Below are 18106 nucleotides of genomic sequence, written 5' to 3' on the forward strand. Positions count from 1 at the left end.
CACTTCCGGTTCATTGGGGGTCACTTCCGGTCTATTTGGGGTCACTTCCGGGGTCCCTGGGGTCACTTCCGGTCCAATCAGGGCTCATTGGGGTCACTAGGGTCAATCCAAGATGGCCGCCACATAGTGGAAGTGGGGGTCAAGGGGGTGAATATGGGAAGCATGAGGTGAATAAAGTTGGAATGGGTTGAATCCGTTGAAAAACGTGGAATTTAGAGGTGAAAAACGGAATTTGGGTGAATTTGGTGGAATTTAGTGGAATTTGGTGGAATTTGGTGGAATTTGGTGGAATTTGGTGGAATTTCAAATTTGAAAATGCGGAATTTTTGGGAAGTGGGAATTTGGGGAATAGCGTGGAAGAATATGAAGAGTTGAAAGCTGGAATGGGTTGAATGGGTTGAAAAACGTGGAATTTAGAGGTGAAAAACGGAATTTTGGGGAATTTGGTGGAATTTGGTGGAATTTCAAATTTGAAAATGCGGAATTTTTGGGAAGTGGGAATTTGGGGAATAGCGTGGAAGAATATGAAGAGTTGAAAACTGGAATGGGTTGAATCGGTTGAAAAACGTGGAATTAAGAGGTGAATAACGGAATTTTGGGGAATTTAGTGGAATTTGGTGGAATTTGGTGGAATTTCAAATTTGAAAATGCGGAATTTTTGGGAAGTGGGAATTTGGGGAATAGCGTGGAAGAATATGAAGAGTTGAAAACTGGAATGGGTTGAATCGGTTGAAAAACGTGGAATTTAGAGGTGAAAAACGGAATTTTGGGGAATTTTGGGGAATTTGGCGGAATTTTTGGGAAGTGGGAATTTGGGGAATGTTGAGAATCTTTCCCAATGTGATGTGAATGTGCTGAATGACGTGAATTTGAAACTGGAATGACGTGAATGTGAAACTGGAATGACGTGAATGTGAAACGTTGAATGTGCCATTGAGAATGAATGGGGAAAAATTTGTCGGGAATTTGGGAATTTTGCGGAATCGGAGAATTTTCGGAATACCAAAAATGGAAGCGCTCATCTCGGGAATAGTTGGAATGAGTGAAAAGTGGAATGGAGTGAATGGGTTGAATTGTGTGGAAGAAGAAGAAGGACAGAAATCGCGGAGAATAAAATAGAATAATAATAATAATAATAATAATAATAAAGTGAATGGAGTAGAATAACATATGTGTGAAGGCCTTCGCCTTCACACAATAATAAAGTGAATGGAGTAGAATAACATATGTGTGAAGGCCTTCGCCTTCACACAACTAGAATTTGCAATTCCTGAGGAAATTGCGTGTGAAGGTGAAGAAGTTGAAAAAATACTCGGGGAATGCCGAAGAATGATGTTGAAACGAGTCGAATCGGTTGAAAAATGTCGAAATTAGAGTGGAAAAGGGAAATTTTGGAAAATTTGGTTGAATTTCAAATTTGAAAATGTGGAATTTATGGTAAGTTTGAATTTGGGGAATAGGGAGGAAGAATATGAAGAGTTGAAAGTTGAAACGAGTTGAATCGGTTGAAAAATGTAGAAATTAGAGTGGAAAAGGGAAATTTTGGAAAATTTGGTTGAATTTCAAATTTCAAAATGTGGAATTTATGGTAAGTTTGAATTTGGGGAATAGGCAGGAAGAATATGAAGAGTTGAAAGTTGGAATGGGTTGAATCGGTTGAAAAATGTAGAAGTTAGAGCAAATGATAAATCCCCATTGAGAATGAATGGGAATTTTTAAAAAAAATTGCGCCAAAAAGTTTTGAAATTTGGAACGAAACGAAATATACGGCTGTCTAGTTGTCACTCTCGGAGATAAATGTTTAAACGGGTTGAATCGGACAAAAATTGAAAAAGTTAGCGAAAATGCATAAGTTGAACATAGTGAATACAATTGGAATGGGTTGAATCGGTTGAAGAATGTTGAAATTAGAGTGGAAAAAGGAAATTTTGGTTGAATTTCAAATTTGAAAAATGTGGAATTTTTGTTAAGTGGGAATTTGGGGAATAGGTAGGAAGAATATGAAGAGTTGAAAAGTGGAATGGGTTGAATCGGTTGAAAAATGTGGAAACTAGAGGTGAAAAACGAGAATTTTGCAGAATTTGGTTGAATTTCAAATTTGAAAAATGTGAAATTTTTGCTGAATGGGAAGGTGTGGAATAGGTAGGGAAAAGATGAACAGTTGAAAGTTGGAACGAGTTGAATCGGTTGAAGTATGTTGAAATTAGAAGTGAAAAAGGAAATTTTGTGGAATTTTGTGGAATTTTGTGAAATTTTGTGAAATTTTGAAACGTGAATATGTGAAAATTTTGAATTTGCCAAGTTTGGGAATGTCCCCAATGTGATTGGAATGGGTTGAATTATGTGAATTTCAAACTGGAACAACGTAAATGTGAAATGTTGAATCTGCCATTAAGAATGAATGGGGAAAAATTGCCGGAAATTTGTGAATTTTGTGAAAACGGAAAATTTTTTGAATGTTTGAAATGTAAGCAGCCGTGTCATGAATATTTGGAATAAGTGAAAAGTGGAACGGAGTGAATAGGTTGAAGTATGTGGAAGTAGTTTAACGGCGAAAAAACAGGCAGAATAAGTAAAATAATAATAATAATAATAATAAAGGACAGGAATAACAATAGTGTGAAGGTCTTCACCTTCACACTAACTAGAATTTGCAATTTCTGGAGAAATTGCGTGTGAAGGCGAAAAAGCTGAATTTTTTTTTTAGGGAATACTGTGGAATGATTTTGGAATGAGTTGAATTTCTCGAGAAACGTAGAATTTAGAGGTGAAAAACGGAATTTTAGGGAATTTGGTGGAATTTAGTGGAATTTGGTGGAATTTGGTGGAATTTCAAATTTGAAAATGTGGAATTTTTCTGAAGTGGGAATTTGGAAAAAAAACGTGGAAGAATATGAAGAGTTGAAAGCTGGAATGGGTTGAATCGGTTAAAAAATGTAGAAGTTAGAGCAAATAATAAATCTCCATTGAGAATGAATGGGAATTTTAAAAAAAAATTGCGCCAAAAAGTTTTGAAATTTGGAACGAAACTAAATATATGGCTTTCTAATTGTCACTTTCGGAGTTAAATGTTGAAACGGGTTGAATCGGACAAAAATTGAAAAAGTTAGCGAAAATGTAGCTATTTGGGGCACTTTTTGTTGCAATCGTCACTTCCAGTGTGATTTGGGTCACTTCTGGTTTTATTTTGGTCATTTCCGGTTTATTTGGGTCACTTCCGGTTTATTTGAGTCACTTCCGGTTTATTTGGGTCACTTCCGGTTTACCTGGGGTCACTTCCGGTTTTCCTGAGGTCACTTCCGGTCTATTTAGGGTCACTTCCGGTTTGCCTGAGGTCACTTCCGGTTTGCCTGAGGTCACTTCCGGTTCATTGGGGGTCACTTCCGGTCTATTTGGGGTCACTTACGGGGTCCCTGGGGTCACTTACGGTCCAATCAGGGCTCATTGGGGTCACTTTAGGGTCAATCCAAGATGGCCGCCACATAGTGGAAGTGGGGGTCAATGGGGTGAATATGGGAAGCATAAGGTGAATAAAGTTGGAATGGGTTGAATCCGTTGAAAAACGTGGAATTTAGAGGTGAAAAACGGAATTTTGGGGAATTTGGTGGAATTTGGTGGAATTTCAAATTTGAAAATGCGGAATTTTTGGGAAGTGGGAATTTGGGGAATAGCGTGGAAGAATATGAAGAGTTGAAAACTGGAATGGGTTGAATCGGTTGAAAAACGTGGAATTTAAAGGTGAATAACGGAATTTTGGGGAATTTAGTGGAATTTGGTGGAATTTGGTGGAATTTCAAATTTGAAAATGCGGAATTTTTGGGAAGTGGGAATTTGGGGAATAGCGTGGAAGAATATGAAGAGTTGAAAACTGGAATGGGTTGAATCGGTTGAAAAACGTGGAATTTAGAGGTGAATAACGGAATTTTGGGGAATTTAGTGGAATTTGGTGGAATTTCAAATTTGAAAATGCGGAATTTTTGGGAAGTGGGAATTTGGGGAATAGCGTGGAAGAATATGAAGAGTTGAAAACTGGAATGGGTTGAATCGGTTGAAAAACGTGGAATTTAGAGGTGAAAAACTGAATTTTGGGGAATTTGGTGGAATTTTGCGGAATTTTTGGGAAGTGGGAATTTGGGGAATGTTGAGAATCTTTCCCAATGTGATGTGAATGTGCTGAATGACGTGAATTTGAAACTGGAATGACGTGAATGTGAAACGTTGAATGTGCCATTGAGAATGAATGGGGAAAAATTTGTCGGGAATTTGGGAATTTTGCGGAATCGGAGAATTTTCGGAATACCAAAAATGGAAGCGCTCATCTCGGGAATAGTTGGAATGAGTGAAAAGTGGAATGGAGTGAATGGGTTGAATTGTGTGGAAGAAGTAGAAGGACAGAAATCGCGGAGAATAAAATAGAATAATAATAATAATAACTAGAATTTGCAATTTCTGGAGAAATTGCGTGTGAAGGCGAAGAAGCTGAATATTTTTTGGGTCACTTCTGGTTTTATTTTGGTCATTTCCGGTTTATTTGGGTCACTTCCGGTTTACCTGAGGTCACTTCCTGTTTATTTGGGTCACTTCCGGTTTACCTGGGGTCACTTCCGGTTTGCCTGAGGTCACTTCCGGTTTATTTAGGGTCACTTCCGGTTTGCCTGAGGTCACTTCCGGTTTGCCTGAGGTCACTTCCGGTTCATTGGGGGTCACTTCCGGTCTATTTGGGGTCACTTCCGGGGTCCCTGGGGTCACTTCCGGTCCAATCAGGGCTCATTGGGGTCACTTTAGGGTCAATCCAAGATGGCCGCCACATAGTGGAAGTGGGGGTCAAGGGGGTGAATATGGGAAGCATAAGGTGAATAAAGTTGGAATGGGTTGAATCCGTTGAAAAACGTGGAATTTAGAGGTGAAAAACGGAATTTGGGTGAATTTGGTGGAATTTGGTGGAATTTCAAATTTGAAAATGCGGAATTTTTGGGAAGTGGGAATTTGGGGAATAGCGTGGAAGAATATGAAGAGTTGAAAGCTGGAATGGGTTGAATGGGTTGAAAAACGTGGAATTTAGAGGTGAAAAACGGAATTTTGGGGAAGTTGGTGGAATTTGGTGGAATTTGGGTGAATTTGGTGGAATTTGGTGGAATTTGGTGGAATTTATTATTTGAAAATGCGGAATTTTTGGTAAGTGGGAATTTGGGGAATAGCGTGGAAGAATATGAAGAGTTGAAAGCTGGAATGGGTTGAATGGGTTGAAAAACGTGGAATTTAGAGGGGAAAAACGGAATTTTGGGGAATTTGGTGGAATTTGGCGGAATTTTTGGGAAGTGGGAATTTGGGGAATGTTGGGAATCTTTCCCAATGTGACGTGAATGTGATGAATGACGTGAATTTCAAACTGGAATGACGTGAATTTCAAACTGGAATGACGTGAATGTGAAATGTTGAATGTGCCATTGAGAATGAATGGGGAAAAAATTGTCGGGAATTTGGGAATTTTGCGGAATCGGAGAATTTACGGAATACCAAAAATGGAAGCGCTCATCTCGGGAATAGTTGGAATGAGTGAAAAGTGGAATGGAGTGAATGGGTTGAATTGTGTGGAAGAAGTAGAAGGACAGAAATCGCGGAGAATAAAATAGAATAATAATAATAATAACTAGAATTTGCAATTTCTGGAGAAATTGCGTGTGAAGGCGAAAAGCTGAATTTTTTTTTTGGGGAATACTGTGGAATGATTTTGGAATGAGTTGAATTTCTCGAGAAACGTAGAATTTTGAGGTGAAAAACGGAATTTTGGGGAATTTGGTGGAATTTGGTGGAATTTGGTGGAATTTCAAATTTGAAAACGCGGAATTTTTGGGAAGTGGGAATTTGGGGAATAGCGTGGAAGAATATGAAGAGTTGAAAGCTGGAATGGGTTGAATCGGTTGAATAATGTGGAAACTAGAGGTGAAAAACGGAATTTTGGGGAATTTGGTGGAATTTGGTGGAATTTCAAATTTGAAAATGCAGAATTTTTGGGAAGTGGGAATTTGGGGAATTGCGTGGAAGAATATGAAGAGTTGAAAACTGGAATGGGTTGAATGGGTTGAAAAACGTGGAATTTAGAGGTGAAAAACGGAATTTTGGGGAATTTTTTGGGAATTTGGCGGAATTTTGGGGAAGTGGGAATTTGGGGAATGTTGAGAATCTTTCCCAATGTGATGTGAATGTGCTGAATGACGTGAATTTGAAACTGGAATGACGTGAATGTGAAACGTTGAATGTGCCATTGAGAATGAATGGGGAAAAATTTGTCGGGAATTTGGGAATTTTGCGGAATCGGAGAATTTTCGGAATACCAAAAATGGAAGCGCTCATCTCGGGAATAGTTGGAATGAGTGAAAAGTGGAATGGAGTGAATGGGTTGAATTGTGTGGAAGAAGTAGAAGGACAGAAATCGCGGAGAATAAAATAGAAGAAGAAGAATAATAATAATAATAATAATAAAGTGAATGGAGTAGAATAACATATGTGTGAAGGCCTTCGCCTTCACACAATAATAATAATAATAATAAAGTGAATGGAGTAGAATAACATATGTGTGAAGGCCTTCGCCTTCACACAACTAGAATTTGCAATTTCTGGAGAAATTGCGTGTGAAGGCGAAAAGCTGAATTTTTTTTTTGGGGAATACTGTGGAATGATTTTGGAATGAGTTGAATTTCTCGAGAAACGTAGAATTTTGAGGTGAAAAACGGAATTTTGGGGAATTTGGTGGAATTTGGTGGAATTTGGTGGAATTTCAAATTTGAAAACGCGGAATTTTTGGGAAGTGGGAATTTGGGGAATAGCGTGGAAGAATATGAAGAGTTGAAAGCTGGAATGGGTTGAATCGGTTGAATAATGTGGAAACTAGAGGTGAAAAACGGAATTTTGGGGAATTTGGTGGAATTTGGTGGAATTTCAAATTTGAAAATGCAGAATTTTTGGGAAGTGGGAATTTGGGGAATTGCGTGGAAGAATATGAAGAGTTGAAAACTGGAATGGGTTGAATGGGTTGAAAAACGTGGAATTTAGAGGTGAAAAACGGAATTTTGGGGAATTTTTTGGGAATTTGGCGGAATTTTGGGGAAGTGGGAATTTGGGGAATGTTGAGAATCTTTCCCAATGTGATGTGAATGTGCTGAATGACGTGAATTTGAAACTGGAATGACGTGAATGTGAAACGTTGAATGTGCCATTGAGAATGAATGGGGAAAAATTTGTCGGGAATTTGGGAATTTTGCGGAATCGGAGAATTTTCGGAATACCAAAAATGGAAGCGCTCATCTCGGGAATAGTTGGAATGAGTGAAAAGTGGAATGGAGTGAATGGGTTGAATTGTGTGGAAGAAGTAGAAGGACAGAAATCGCGGAGAATAAAATAGAAGAAGAAGAATAATAACTAGAATTTGCAATTTCTGGAGAAATTGCGTGTGAAGGCGAAAAGCTGAATTTTTTTTTTGGGGAATACTGTGGAATGATTTTGGAATGAGTTGAATTTCTCGAGAAACGTAGAATTTTGAGGTGAAAAACGGAATTTTGGGGAATTTGGTGGAATTTGGTGGAATTTGGTGGAATTTCAAATTTGAAAACGCGGAATTTTTGGGAAGTGGGAATTTGGGGAATAGCGTGGAAGAATATGAAGAGTTGAAAGCTGGAATGGGTTGAATCGGTTGAATAATGTGGAAACTAGAGGTGAAAAACGGAATTTTGGGGAATTTGGTGGAATTTGGTGGAATTTCAAATTTGAAAATGCAGAATTTTTGGGAAGTGGGAATTTGGGGAATTGCGTGGAAGAATATGAAGAGTTGAAAACTGGAATGGGTTGAATGGGTTGAAAAACGTGGAATTTAGAGGTGAAAAACGGAATTTTGGGGAATTTTTTGGGAATTTGGCGGAATTTTGGGGAAGTGGGAATTTGGGGAATGTTGAGAATCTTTCCCAATGTGATGTGAATGTGCTGAATGACGTGAATTTGAAACTGGAATGACGTGAATGTGAAACGTTGAATGTGCCATTGAGAATGAATGGGGAAAAATTTGTCGGGAATTTGGGAATTTTGCGGAATCGGAGAATTTTCGGAATACCAAAAATGGAAGCGCTCATCTCGGGAATAGTTGGAATGAGTGAAAAGTGGAATGGAGTGAATGGGTTGAATTGTGTGGAAGAAGTAGAAGGACAGAAATCGCGGAGAATAAAATAGAATAATAATAATAATAATAATAATAATAATAAAGTGAATGGAGTAGAATAACATATGTGTGAAGGCCATCGCCTTCACACAACTAGAATTTGCAATTTCTGGAGAAATTGCGTGTGAAGGCGAAAAGCTGAATTTTTTTTTTGGGGAATACTGTGGAATGATTTTGGAATGAGTTGAATTTCTCGAGAAACGTAGAATTTTGAGGTGAAAAACGGAATTTTGGGGAATTTGGTGGAATTTGGTGGAATTTGGTGGAATTTCAAATTTGAAAACGCGGAATTTTTGGGAAGTGGGAATTTGGGGAATAGCGTGGAAGAATATGAAGAGTTGAAAGCTGGAATGGGTTGAATCGGTTGAATAATGTGGAAACTAGAGGTGAAAAACGGAATTTTGGGGAATTTGGTGGAATTTGGTGGAATTTCAAATTTGAAAATGCAGAATTTTTGGGAAGTGGGAATTTGGGGAATTGCGTGGAAGAATATGAAGAGTTGAAAACTGGAATGGGTTGAATGGGTTGAAAAACGTGGAATTTAGAGGTGAAAAACGGAATTTTGGGGAATTTTTTGGGAATTTGGCGGAATTTTGGGGAAGTGGGAATTTGGGGAATGTTGAGAATCTTTCCCAATGTGATGTGAATGTGCTGAATGACGTGAATTTGAAACTGGAATGACGTGAATGTGAAACGTTGAATGTGCCATTGAGAATGAATGGGGAAAAATTTGTCGGGAATTTGGGAATTTTGCGGAATCGGAGAATTTTCGGAATACCAAAAATGGAAGCGCTCATCTCGGGAATAGTTGGAATGAGTGAAAAGTGGAATGGAGTGAATGGGTTGAATTGTGTGGAAGAAGTAGAAGGACAGAAATCGCGGAGAATAAAATAGAATAATAATAATAATAATAATAATAACTAGAATTTGCAATTTCTGGAGAAATTGCGTGTGAAGGCGAAAAGCTGAATTTTTTTTTTGGGGAATACTGTGGAATGATTTTGGAATGAGTTGAATTTCTCGAGAAACGTAGAATTTTGAGGTGAAAAACGGAATTTTGGGGAATTTGGTGGAATTTGGTGGAATTTGGTGGAATTTCAAATTTGAAAACGCGGAATTTTTGGGAAGTGGGAATTTGGGGAATAGCGTGGAAGAATATGAAGAGTTGAAAGCTGGAATGGGTTGAATCGGTTGAATAATGTGGAAACTAGAGGTGAAAAACGGAATTTTGGGGAATTTGGTGGAATTTGGTGGAATTTCAAATTTGAAAATGCAGAATTTTTGGGAAGTGGGAATTTGGGGAATTGCGTGGAAGAATATGAAGAGTTGAAAACTGGAATGGGTTGAATGGGTTGAAAAACGTGGAATTTAGAGGTGAAAAACGGAATTTTGGGGAATTTTTTGGGAATTTGGCGGAATTTTGGGGAAGTGGGAATTTGGGGAATGTTGAGAATCTTTCCCAATGTGATGTGAATGTGCTGAATGACGTGAATTTGAAACTGGAATGACGTGAATGTGAAACGTTGAATGTGCCATTGAGAATGAATGGGGAAAAATTTGTCGGGAATTTGGGAATTTTGCGGAATCGGAGAATTTTCGGAATACCAAAAATGGAAGCGCTCATCTCGGGAATAGTTGGAATGAGTGAAAAGTGGAATGGAGTGAATGGGTTGAATTGTGTGGAAGAAGTAGAAGGACAGAAATCGCGGAGAATAAAATAGAAGAAGAAGAATAATAATAATAACTAGAATTTGCAATTTCTGGAGAAATTGCGTGTGAAGGCGAAAAGCTGAATTTTTTTTTTGGGGAATACTGTGGAATGATTTTGGAATGAGTTGAATTTCTCGAGAAACGTAGAATTTTGAGGTGAAAAACGGAATTTTGGGGAATTTGGTGGAATTTGGTGGAATTTGGTGGAATTTCAAATTTGAAAACGCGGAATTTTTGGGAAGTGGGAATTTGGGGAATAGCGTGGAAGAATATGAAGAGTTGAAAGCTGGAATGGGTTGAATCGGTTGAATAATGTGGAAACTAGAGGTGAAAAACGGAATTTTGGGGAATTTGGTGGAATTTGGTGGAATTTCAAATTTGAAAATGCAGAATTTTTGGGAAGTGGGAATTTGGGGAATTGCGTGGAAGAATATGAAGAGTTGAAAACTGGAATGGGTTGAATGGGTTGAAAAACGTGGAATTTAGAGGTGAAAAACGGAATTTTGGGGAATTTTTTGGGAATTTGGCGGAATTTTGGGGAAGTGGGAATTTGGGGAATGTTGAGAATCTTTCCCAATGTGATGTGAATGTGCTGAATGACGTGAATTTGAAACTGGAATGACGTGAATGTGAAACGTTGAATGTGCCATTGAGAATGAATGGGGAAAAATTTGTCGGGAATTTGGGAATTTTGCGGAATCGGAGAATTTTCGGAATACCAAAAATGGAAGCGCTCATCTCGGGAATAGTTGGAATGAGTGAAAAGTGGAATGGAGTGAATGGGTTGAATTGTGTGGAAGAAGTAGAAGGACAGAAATCGCGGAGAATAAAATAGAAGAAGAAGAATAATAATAATAAAGTGAATGGAGTAGAATAACATATGTGTGAAGGCCTTCGCCTTCACACAATAATAATAAAGTGAATGGAGTAGAATAACATATGTGTGAAGGCCTTCGCCTTCACACAATAAAGTGAATGGAGTAGAATAACATATGTGTGAAGGCCTTCGCCTTCACACAATAATAATAATAATAAAGTGAATGGAGTAGAATAACATATGTGTGAAGGCCATCGCCTTCACACAATAAAGTGAATGGAGTAGAATAACATATGTGTGAAGGCCATCGCCTTCACACAATAATAATAAAGTGAATGGAGTAGAATAACATATGTGTGAAGGCCTTCGCCTTCACACAATAATAATAATAATAATAATAAAGTGAATGGAGTAGAATAACATATGTGTGAAGGCCATCGCCTTCACACAATAATAATAATAATAATAATAAAGTGAATGGAGTAGAATAACATATGTGTGAAGGCCTTCGCCTTCACACAATTAAACATATTATTTTATATTAATTGTGTGATATTATATTATTATTATATTAAACAGCAATCACTATTATATTGTTTTTGTTTTTTTTCTGTTCATCCCTAATACGTTTTGAGTTAATTTTCTAGTTGTCAACATATAATGAACTTATTTGTTCTATAATCACATTCGACGAGTCAAGATGAATTTTGTCAGAAAGCAGTGGCGCTCCGGGTGGTGTTCCAAGCACAAACGGCGTATTGAAGCTGTCGGCCGCTCTTGTTTGACTTGTCTGTCGTCTCCTCACTCACTGCTGTTTCACTCACACCTGCCAAACCGTGTTTTCCTTCTGCGTGTAGGAGCGGCGCAGTGAGGATCCCTGCCACTACACGGAGAGTAACAAAAACCAGGCCGTGCTGACGGACCTGCGCAGAGCCACTCAGTATGAAGTGCAGGTCCGGGCGAGAACCATGGCCGGTTATGGCAGCTTCAGTCCTGCAGCAGTCTTCCGCACCCTGCCCGATGGTAATACAAAAACAAATATATCGTAACCGCAAAAGCACTCGTGTGAACGTAACGACCCTGTTCACCTCCTGCCCGTGTCATTAAAAGACATGCATTATTCATGGAAAAACATCTTGCTATGTTAACAAAAGTACAAAACATTCCAGAGTCTGCGCCAAGATTTACTGGGTTCTGCCGACCGACCCTCTAGAGTTTGCTCTGTGTGTAATCTCACTCACTCACTAAATCCTAAATGTGTTGAAACCGTAACCTCCTCGAGGGAGGTTAAAAGAAAAATTTGGGTTTTTCCTCATTTGGTTTGTTCTCAATGCCGTTTTGTGTAATCTCTCTAAATGGAATGAATGTTGTCCTTGTACCGGGTTATCGTCTCTGCACTGACAATCTTATTGTAGTTCTTTTTCGGGCTTCTCTTCATTTCCTGCTCTTCTCATACTTTTGTTCTCAGTTGATGTGAATCTCCTCCCTTGACTTCTGCATCGCCTTTAATTCTCTGCTCTGTTCTACTCTGCCAGGAATTGACTCTTCCTCTCAGTTCTTGGTGCCCGGCATCCTTATCGCCTTCGGGATGTTGCTGCTCGTCACTTTCATCTTTGTGGCTGCCTATTGCATACGGTAAGAATAACGGGAGTGGGAAAGGGAGGGAGGGGGAGACACTGCAAGAATAACAGGAAATGGAAAAATGGGGAGAATGTCACGTTTTACTGTCTAGCGCCACTTTGTTCTGTTGTTTACACAAAAAATCATTTGTTGTCCTTGCGGAGTCAAGCAGTGCTTTTTGTTTCGCTTGCACAGCTAAAACTTATCCTGTTCATTAGGACGCGTTCCTCGGGCTTCATTGTTTGAGTAAACTGTGCGATGCCATCTCCACTAGAGAAAGTGTGTGTTTATATACGTTTATGTGGGTGAGAGAGGTTGCAATGACGGTAGAGGTAGCAGGCAAGGGGAGACAGGATGCAGGCGTCCCAACCCTGTTTCCACAGGACAGGAGAACAATAGCAGTGACCTTGTGACATACACATAAACACACACACACACACACACACACACACACACGCACAGCAGATCTGCTTCTAAGGGTGGTGCATTAATGCTATTTTAGGCTTATGAGGTGGGTAAGGGACTAGAAATGGAGGACGGCTGAGTTCCAGCAGCAACATGGATGATGCAGTTTATAGTATCCTAATTAATTATATGTAAATGTGTGATGAGAAGGCGCTTGCTTAATTAAGCTTAATTAATTAACCCTTGTGTATATGCAGAAATAGGCCTCTTCTATTTAACTGGTAATAATCGGGTTATAGTGGGGGTTTTTTTTCTGCATATTTTCTCTTTTTTTTCAGCCTGAAAGATTTTGTTATTGTTTCTTCATCTTGTACATCTGATCATTTGCATGAATATGATTTGCCTCGCATTTGACCAATGAAGCATGACAGTGTTTGTCAGGAAAAACAAAACAAAGCTAAATGTGCATCTCCAATAGTATTTTGTCACCGTCTACCTACAGGAGACACAGCCGCATAAAGGATCCGGAAATGAGCGACAAGAACAGTCAGTACTTAGTAGGCCAAGGTAAGTCGTTCGCCACCATTTGCTGAAAAATCCTCCTTTCATCTTGACGACGCTTATCATTGCTCATACTTCTCTAACCTTTGTTTTCTCTTCCTTTCCCACGACTTTGTTTGCTTTACTCCCAAAGGGGTCAAGGTTTATATCGACCCCTTCACCTACGAGGATCCCAATGAGGCCATACGCGAATTTGCCAAGGAAATCGATGTTTCCTTTGTAAAGATTGAAGAAGTTATCGGAGCCGGTAAGCCGACAGTCGTATGCATGTGCTCGACATGGAATAAAATCTTAAACACCTTTTACGGAATCTTTTATTTAGTTGCGGATTATCTTCTTTTGAAATGTCATTTTCTGGAGTATATCTAATTTACTAAGCTAAATGGATTCAGTGACATTTAAAAGCAATTTATATTCTTCTTTTTTATCGGGCTGAATTCAATATTGTGACACAAAGCTATTAACTGATAAACATGTTAGCTGTATTAACAGCTTCTATTCAAAGCAAAGGGCAGCACTAGCTGCAAGCAAGCTTTACATTTACCCGTCCGTCCTCCTAATGACGTAAACTCTTTTGTAAAGCGGCTAAATGTGTTTATGTGGCTATTTGGTGACAGGGGAGTTTGGGGAGGTGTGCCGAGGGCGGCTGAGGGTCCCCGGAAAAAAAGAAAACTACGTCGCGATAAAGACCCTCAAAGGCGGCTACACCGAGAAGCAGCGTCGTGACTTCCTGTCCGAGGCGTCCATCATGGGACAGTTCCAGCACCCCAACATTATACACTTGGAGGGAATCATCACAGCCAGCTGTCCGGTCATGATCCTCACCGAGTTCATGGAGAACGGTGCTCTGGATTCTTTTCTGCGGGTCAGTTTGGTGTCAAAATCGCACTGTGACATCAATCGTGCCTTCCCCAGCTGAAAACCTTTCTCCATCTTCAATGTAGCTCAACGACAGCCAGTTCACGCCCATCCAGCTGGTGGGGATGCTACGCGGCATTGCCTCGGGCATGAAATATCTGGCCGAGATGAGCTATGTCCACCGAGACCTGGCGGCTCGCAACATCCTGATCAACAGCAACCTGGTGTGCAAAGTGTCCGATTTTGGCTTGTCACGTTTCCTGCAGGAGAACTCTTCTGACCCAACCTACACCAGCTCCTTGGTAAGATGCCCAGTCAAATCAATCACTTTGATTCATTACAGTACAAAAAAAAAAAAAAAACAACGGATATCTTTGGGAATTCTCATTTCACTTAAGCCATACTACTTTATATAGTGAATATGAATGCTTGTGATGAAGCATGAAATTTTGACTTGTGCAGGGAGGGAAGATCCCAATCCGCTGGACAGCGCCGGAGGCGATCGCCTTCAGAAAGTTCACATCAGCTTCAGATGTGTGGAGCTACGGTATCGTCATGTGGGAGGTCATGTCCTTCGGAGAGAGGCCCTACTGGGACATGAGCAACCAAGACGTGAGTTTAGGACTAAATCCATGTCAAGATATTATTAACAAAGATGCAGTCACTTACTGGCCAGTCATTTTGGTACAACTAAGAGCGAATTCACTATTTGCAGCCAAAGAAATGGTCAAATCTTGGCTAATGAAGCTGCTCAATACAATATCAACTGTCCATAAACCACTCTATGATCATTGAATTTTTCCCACGCGTCCAGGTAATCAATGCCATCGAGCAAGACTATCGGCTGCCGCCTCCGCCCGACTGCCCCACCCACCTACACCAGCTGATGCTGGACTGCTGGCAGAAGGATCGCTCGGCCCGGCCTCGTTTTGCTGAACTGGTCAGCGCCTTGGACAAACTGATCCGGAACCCTGCGTCGCTGAAAATAGTCGCCCAGGAGGGAGCGGGGTGAGTCCACGCACATGTGCTCGGTTGAATGACGGGTTGGCGGTCAGATGAGGAGAATCGGCGGCGACGAGCATTCGCGTCCTTTTGTGCCGATTCCTCGGCTATGTCAGTCATGTGACAGGCATTCCGCCCCTGCCGTTCATTTTGCGTAGCACCCTCAAGTCCCGCTGTGGCCTGTCAGCAGCTTGATGTGCACGATTCATTTCGTCCACATTCTAGCTGTCTCCCAGTACAGTAGAGGACGCTCCATCCCTGACCAATCCCATTGTTTCTCTCTGTCAATCACGTGGCCCCTCATGACATCTCGACAGGAATGCAGCTGCAGGACAAGTACTATGTAAGCTTCTTCTTGTTGTTTTGCTGACTTCCTTTGTTTCTTCCTTCCTCCCTCAGGCCCTCCTACCCCCTGCTCGGCCAGCGGTCGCCGTCGGCCCTCTCGTCCTGTGCCTCGGTGGGGGAATGGCTGAGGGCCATCAAGATGGAACGCTACGAAGACAGCTTCCTGCAAGCCGGACTCGCTACTGTGGAGCAGCTGGGTCAGATCACAACACAGTGAGTCGTTAATGCAATACACACTTGTGTGTGTGTTTGTTTGTTTGTGTGTGTGTGTGTGTGTGTGTGTGTGTGTGTGTGTGTGTGTGTGTGTGTGTGTGTGTGTGTGTACATACACATGTATATGTACATGCATGGATATGTATCCTCCTGTACGTTTGCGCTCTATTCTGACTGTCTGCTGTATGCACAATTGCTCCTTTTCAACCATGTTGTTCTGATTTATTTATTTATTATTCATTTATTGCTCTTATTTATTCATTGTATGTGCCTTCTTGTTTTTACTTTTTGTATTGTTTACTTGAATGTTTTGTTTGTCCGTGGACCAATATAATATAATATATATATGATATGTAATGTCTTGTCACCGTGGGATAGTAGGAAACGCAATTTCAATCTCTTTGTGTGTCTTGACATGTAAAGAAATTGACAATAAAGCAGACTTTGACTTTGATATATATTGTGTATCTTTTCAGAGACTTGCTGCACATGGGTGTTACTTTGGCCGGCCATCAGAGGAAGATCCTCTCTAGTATCCAGAACATGAACTTCCAGAACAAGAGCACAGCACCAGTGACCTTCTAGCTCGTCTGAACACGGATGTCAAAAAGTTAGCCCAGAGCACTCTGGATTCCTCTCCTGTGACCTACATTGGACCCGAAGCGACACGTTGTCAGATTTTTTTTTATGAATAACCCGGAAAACTGAGAATCAATGCGAGTTGCCTGGAGCTCAATCATCACAGAAGATGCCGACATGTGCAGAAGCAACTCAGTAGGCTGTCCTTATGTGTCGAAGGAACCCGATTTCAAGTGCCAAGCTTAGAGATGAATAAAGAACACGGTGATGAAAAGCAGCTGCTTGTCAAAGGCAGCAAAGAAGTTAAAGGCCAACGAGAAGGTCTCGCTGTTGTGTTCGCGCAAGAACCATTCACTCAAGTCTGCTTCCATCTGGATCACAGCTTTCATATCAGCAACTGAACACTTGAACTGTGTTGGATTTTTTTTTTTTCTTCGTCTATTTGATTTCAAAGTGACCTCTCTTTACTCAGGTGTGACGTGTAAAGCCGGCTTTGCCGTGCTGGCTTCTCATCATTACTCTTCTCATCCTTCTCCGTCTGGCTCTAGCGTGGAGGAGAAGAAGAAAGACAGCACTTGTCGCAACGGCAGGAATTTCAATGTCCGTTATGCTGTGACTATTTCTACAGCATGCTTTGATGGAAACGTGAACGTGGACCAAATCATGACCAGAAACTTCTCTGGCCTCAAATGTCAGTGCTTATGTTCATTATCTTCCAGGGCCATTCGTGTTTTTTTTTGTTTTTTTTAAGTCTGTTTTTGAGAGGTTGAATATTTTTACTTCATTTCAATGTACAGCAACTATATTTTTATTCTATTATTTTTCTTTTCAACGTTGTAAATTCTTTCTGTTTTTGCCTCAAGCTGTACAAAAAGTCTTCTCCAAGACTCCGATTACAAATAATGCACCCAGTGTGCCGAATCCCCTGGTTTCAGAATGGAATGCTAATAACTGCACAGAGCTGCTGTTTGATTAGCACCACCGCCCCCCTCCTTGTCTTACTGACTACAGGCGCTTGCTTGGTAAAAGAAGAGACTGTAATTCCATTTTTTTTTTTTTAATCCCAAGATTTTGTATCTTTTGAAAGAATAAGGCCAGTCTTTTAAGCATTTACGACAATTAGTTTACATAACGTCCCCCAGGAGGCTGACAGCTCTGCAGTGCATGGGGGAATACATGCACTGCCAAACCGTAAAGTCACATTCGAAAAGGCGCAACACTTCTTGCAAAATGGTTTATCCTCTGCGCCATGAAACACAGAATGCTTTTTTTTCAACTGGCATTTTAGATTTTAATTTGCAAACCTTCCCCTTCTTTTTTTTTTCTTTCTTCGATGTACCTGATGGAGTAGATTGTAGCTCACAGGAGCTTAAATATGGCTTTTCTATCATCTGGGATCATTTTCGGTGGCTTTAAGAAGATTGAGGCGCAATTAACTCTCGCTGATTAACAAGAAGACGCCAAAATGAGGTGCAGGAAGTGTGCGGGCGTTTTATGGCGAGGCTTTTGTAATCAATAGAAAGTGGACTCAAGACTCCAATCAGTGTAAATCAAACTGGCGCTTAGTGTGCCATTTTTCTCTAAAGCTCATCTAAATCACGACAAGCCTTCATCCAAAGCACTGGGGATGTGACGCAAGCATGTCAGTAGTTCCTTATGAAGGATCGTGGCAAACGTGGTCTTCATATTGAAGATCTCAATATTCACTTTGAAATAATAGATTTTAAAAGAGATGTTTGATTACTGTTTGATGTGTAGGATAATTTGTATTCAGTATTCATAAATAA

At 40.3% G+C, this 18106-nt stretch overlaps 1 protein-coding gene across 2 annotated transcripts in view; it reads left to right on the forward strand.

Annotated features, from left to right (window-relative positions):
* Nucleotides 1-18106, forward strand: part of ephb4a (eph receptor B4a) — a 45908-nt gene extending 27802 nt beyond the window's left edge. For both annotated transcript variants that reach the window (XM_085936852.1, XM_085936853.1), the window contains exons 8-17: nucleotides 11594-11759; nucleotides 12272-12371; nucleotides 13264-13328; nucleotides 13456-13569; nucleotides 13940-14187; nucleotides 14267-14482; nucleotides 14643-14792; nucleotides 14995-15188; nucleotides 15582-15740; nucleotides 16217-18106. In XM_085936852.1, the coding sequence (XP_085792978.1) occupies nucleotides 11594-11759; nucleotides 12272-12371; nucleotides 13264-13328; nucleotides 13456-13569; nucleotides 13940-14187; nucleotides 14267-14482; nucleotides 14643-14792; nucleotides 14995-15188; nucleotides 15582-15740; nucleotides 16217-16325 (1521 nt within the window). In that variant the 3' untranslated portion in view covers nucleotides 16326-18106. The remainder of the gene's footprint in view (nucleotides 1-11593; nucleotides 11760-12271; nucleotides 12372-13263; nucleotides 13329-13455; nucleotides 13570-13939; nucleotides 14188-14266; nucleotides 14483-14642; nucleotides 14793-14994; nucleotides 15189-15581; nucleotides 15741-16216) is intronic.

This window comes from Syngnathus leptorhynchus, chromosome 17, assembly GCF_054491065.1.
Source record: "Syngnathus leptorhynchus isolate UIUO chromosome 17, UIUO_Slep, whole genome shotgun sequence".
NCBI lineage: Eukaryota > Metazoa > Chordata > Actinopteri > Syngnathiformes > Syngnathidae > Syngnathus > Syngnathus leptorhynchus.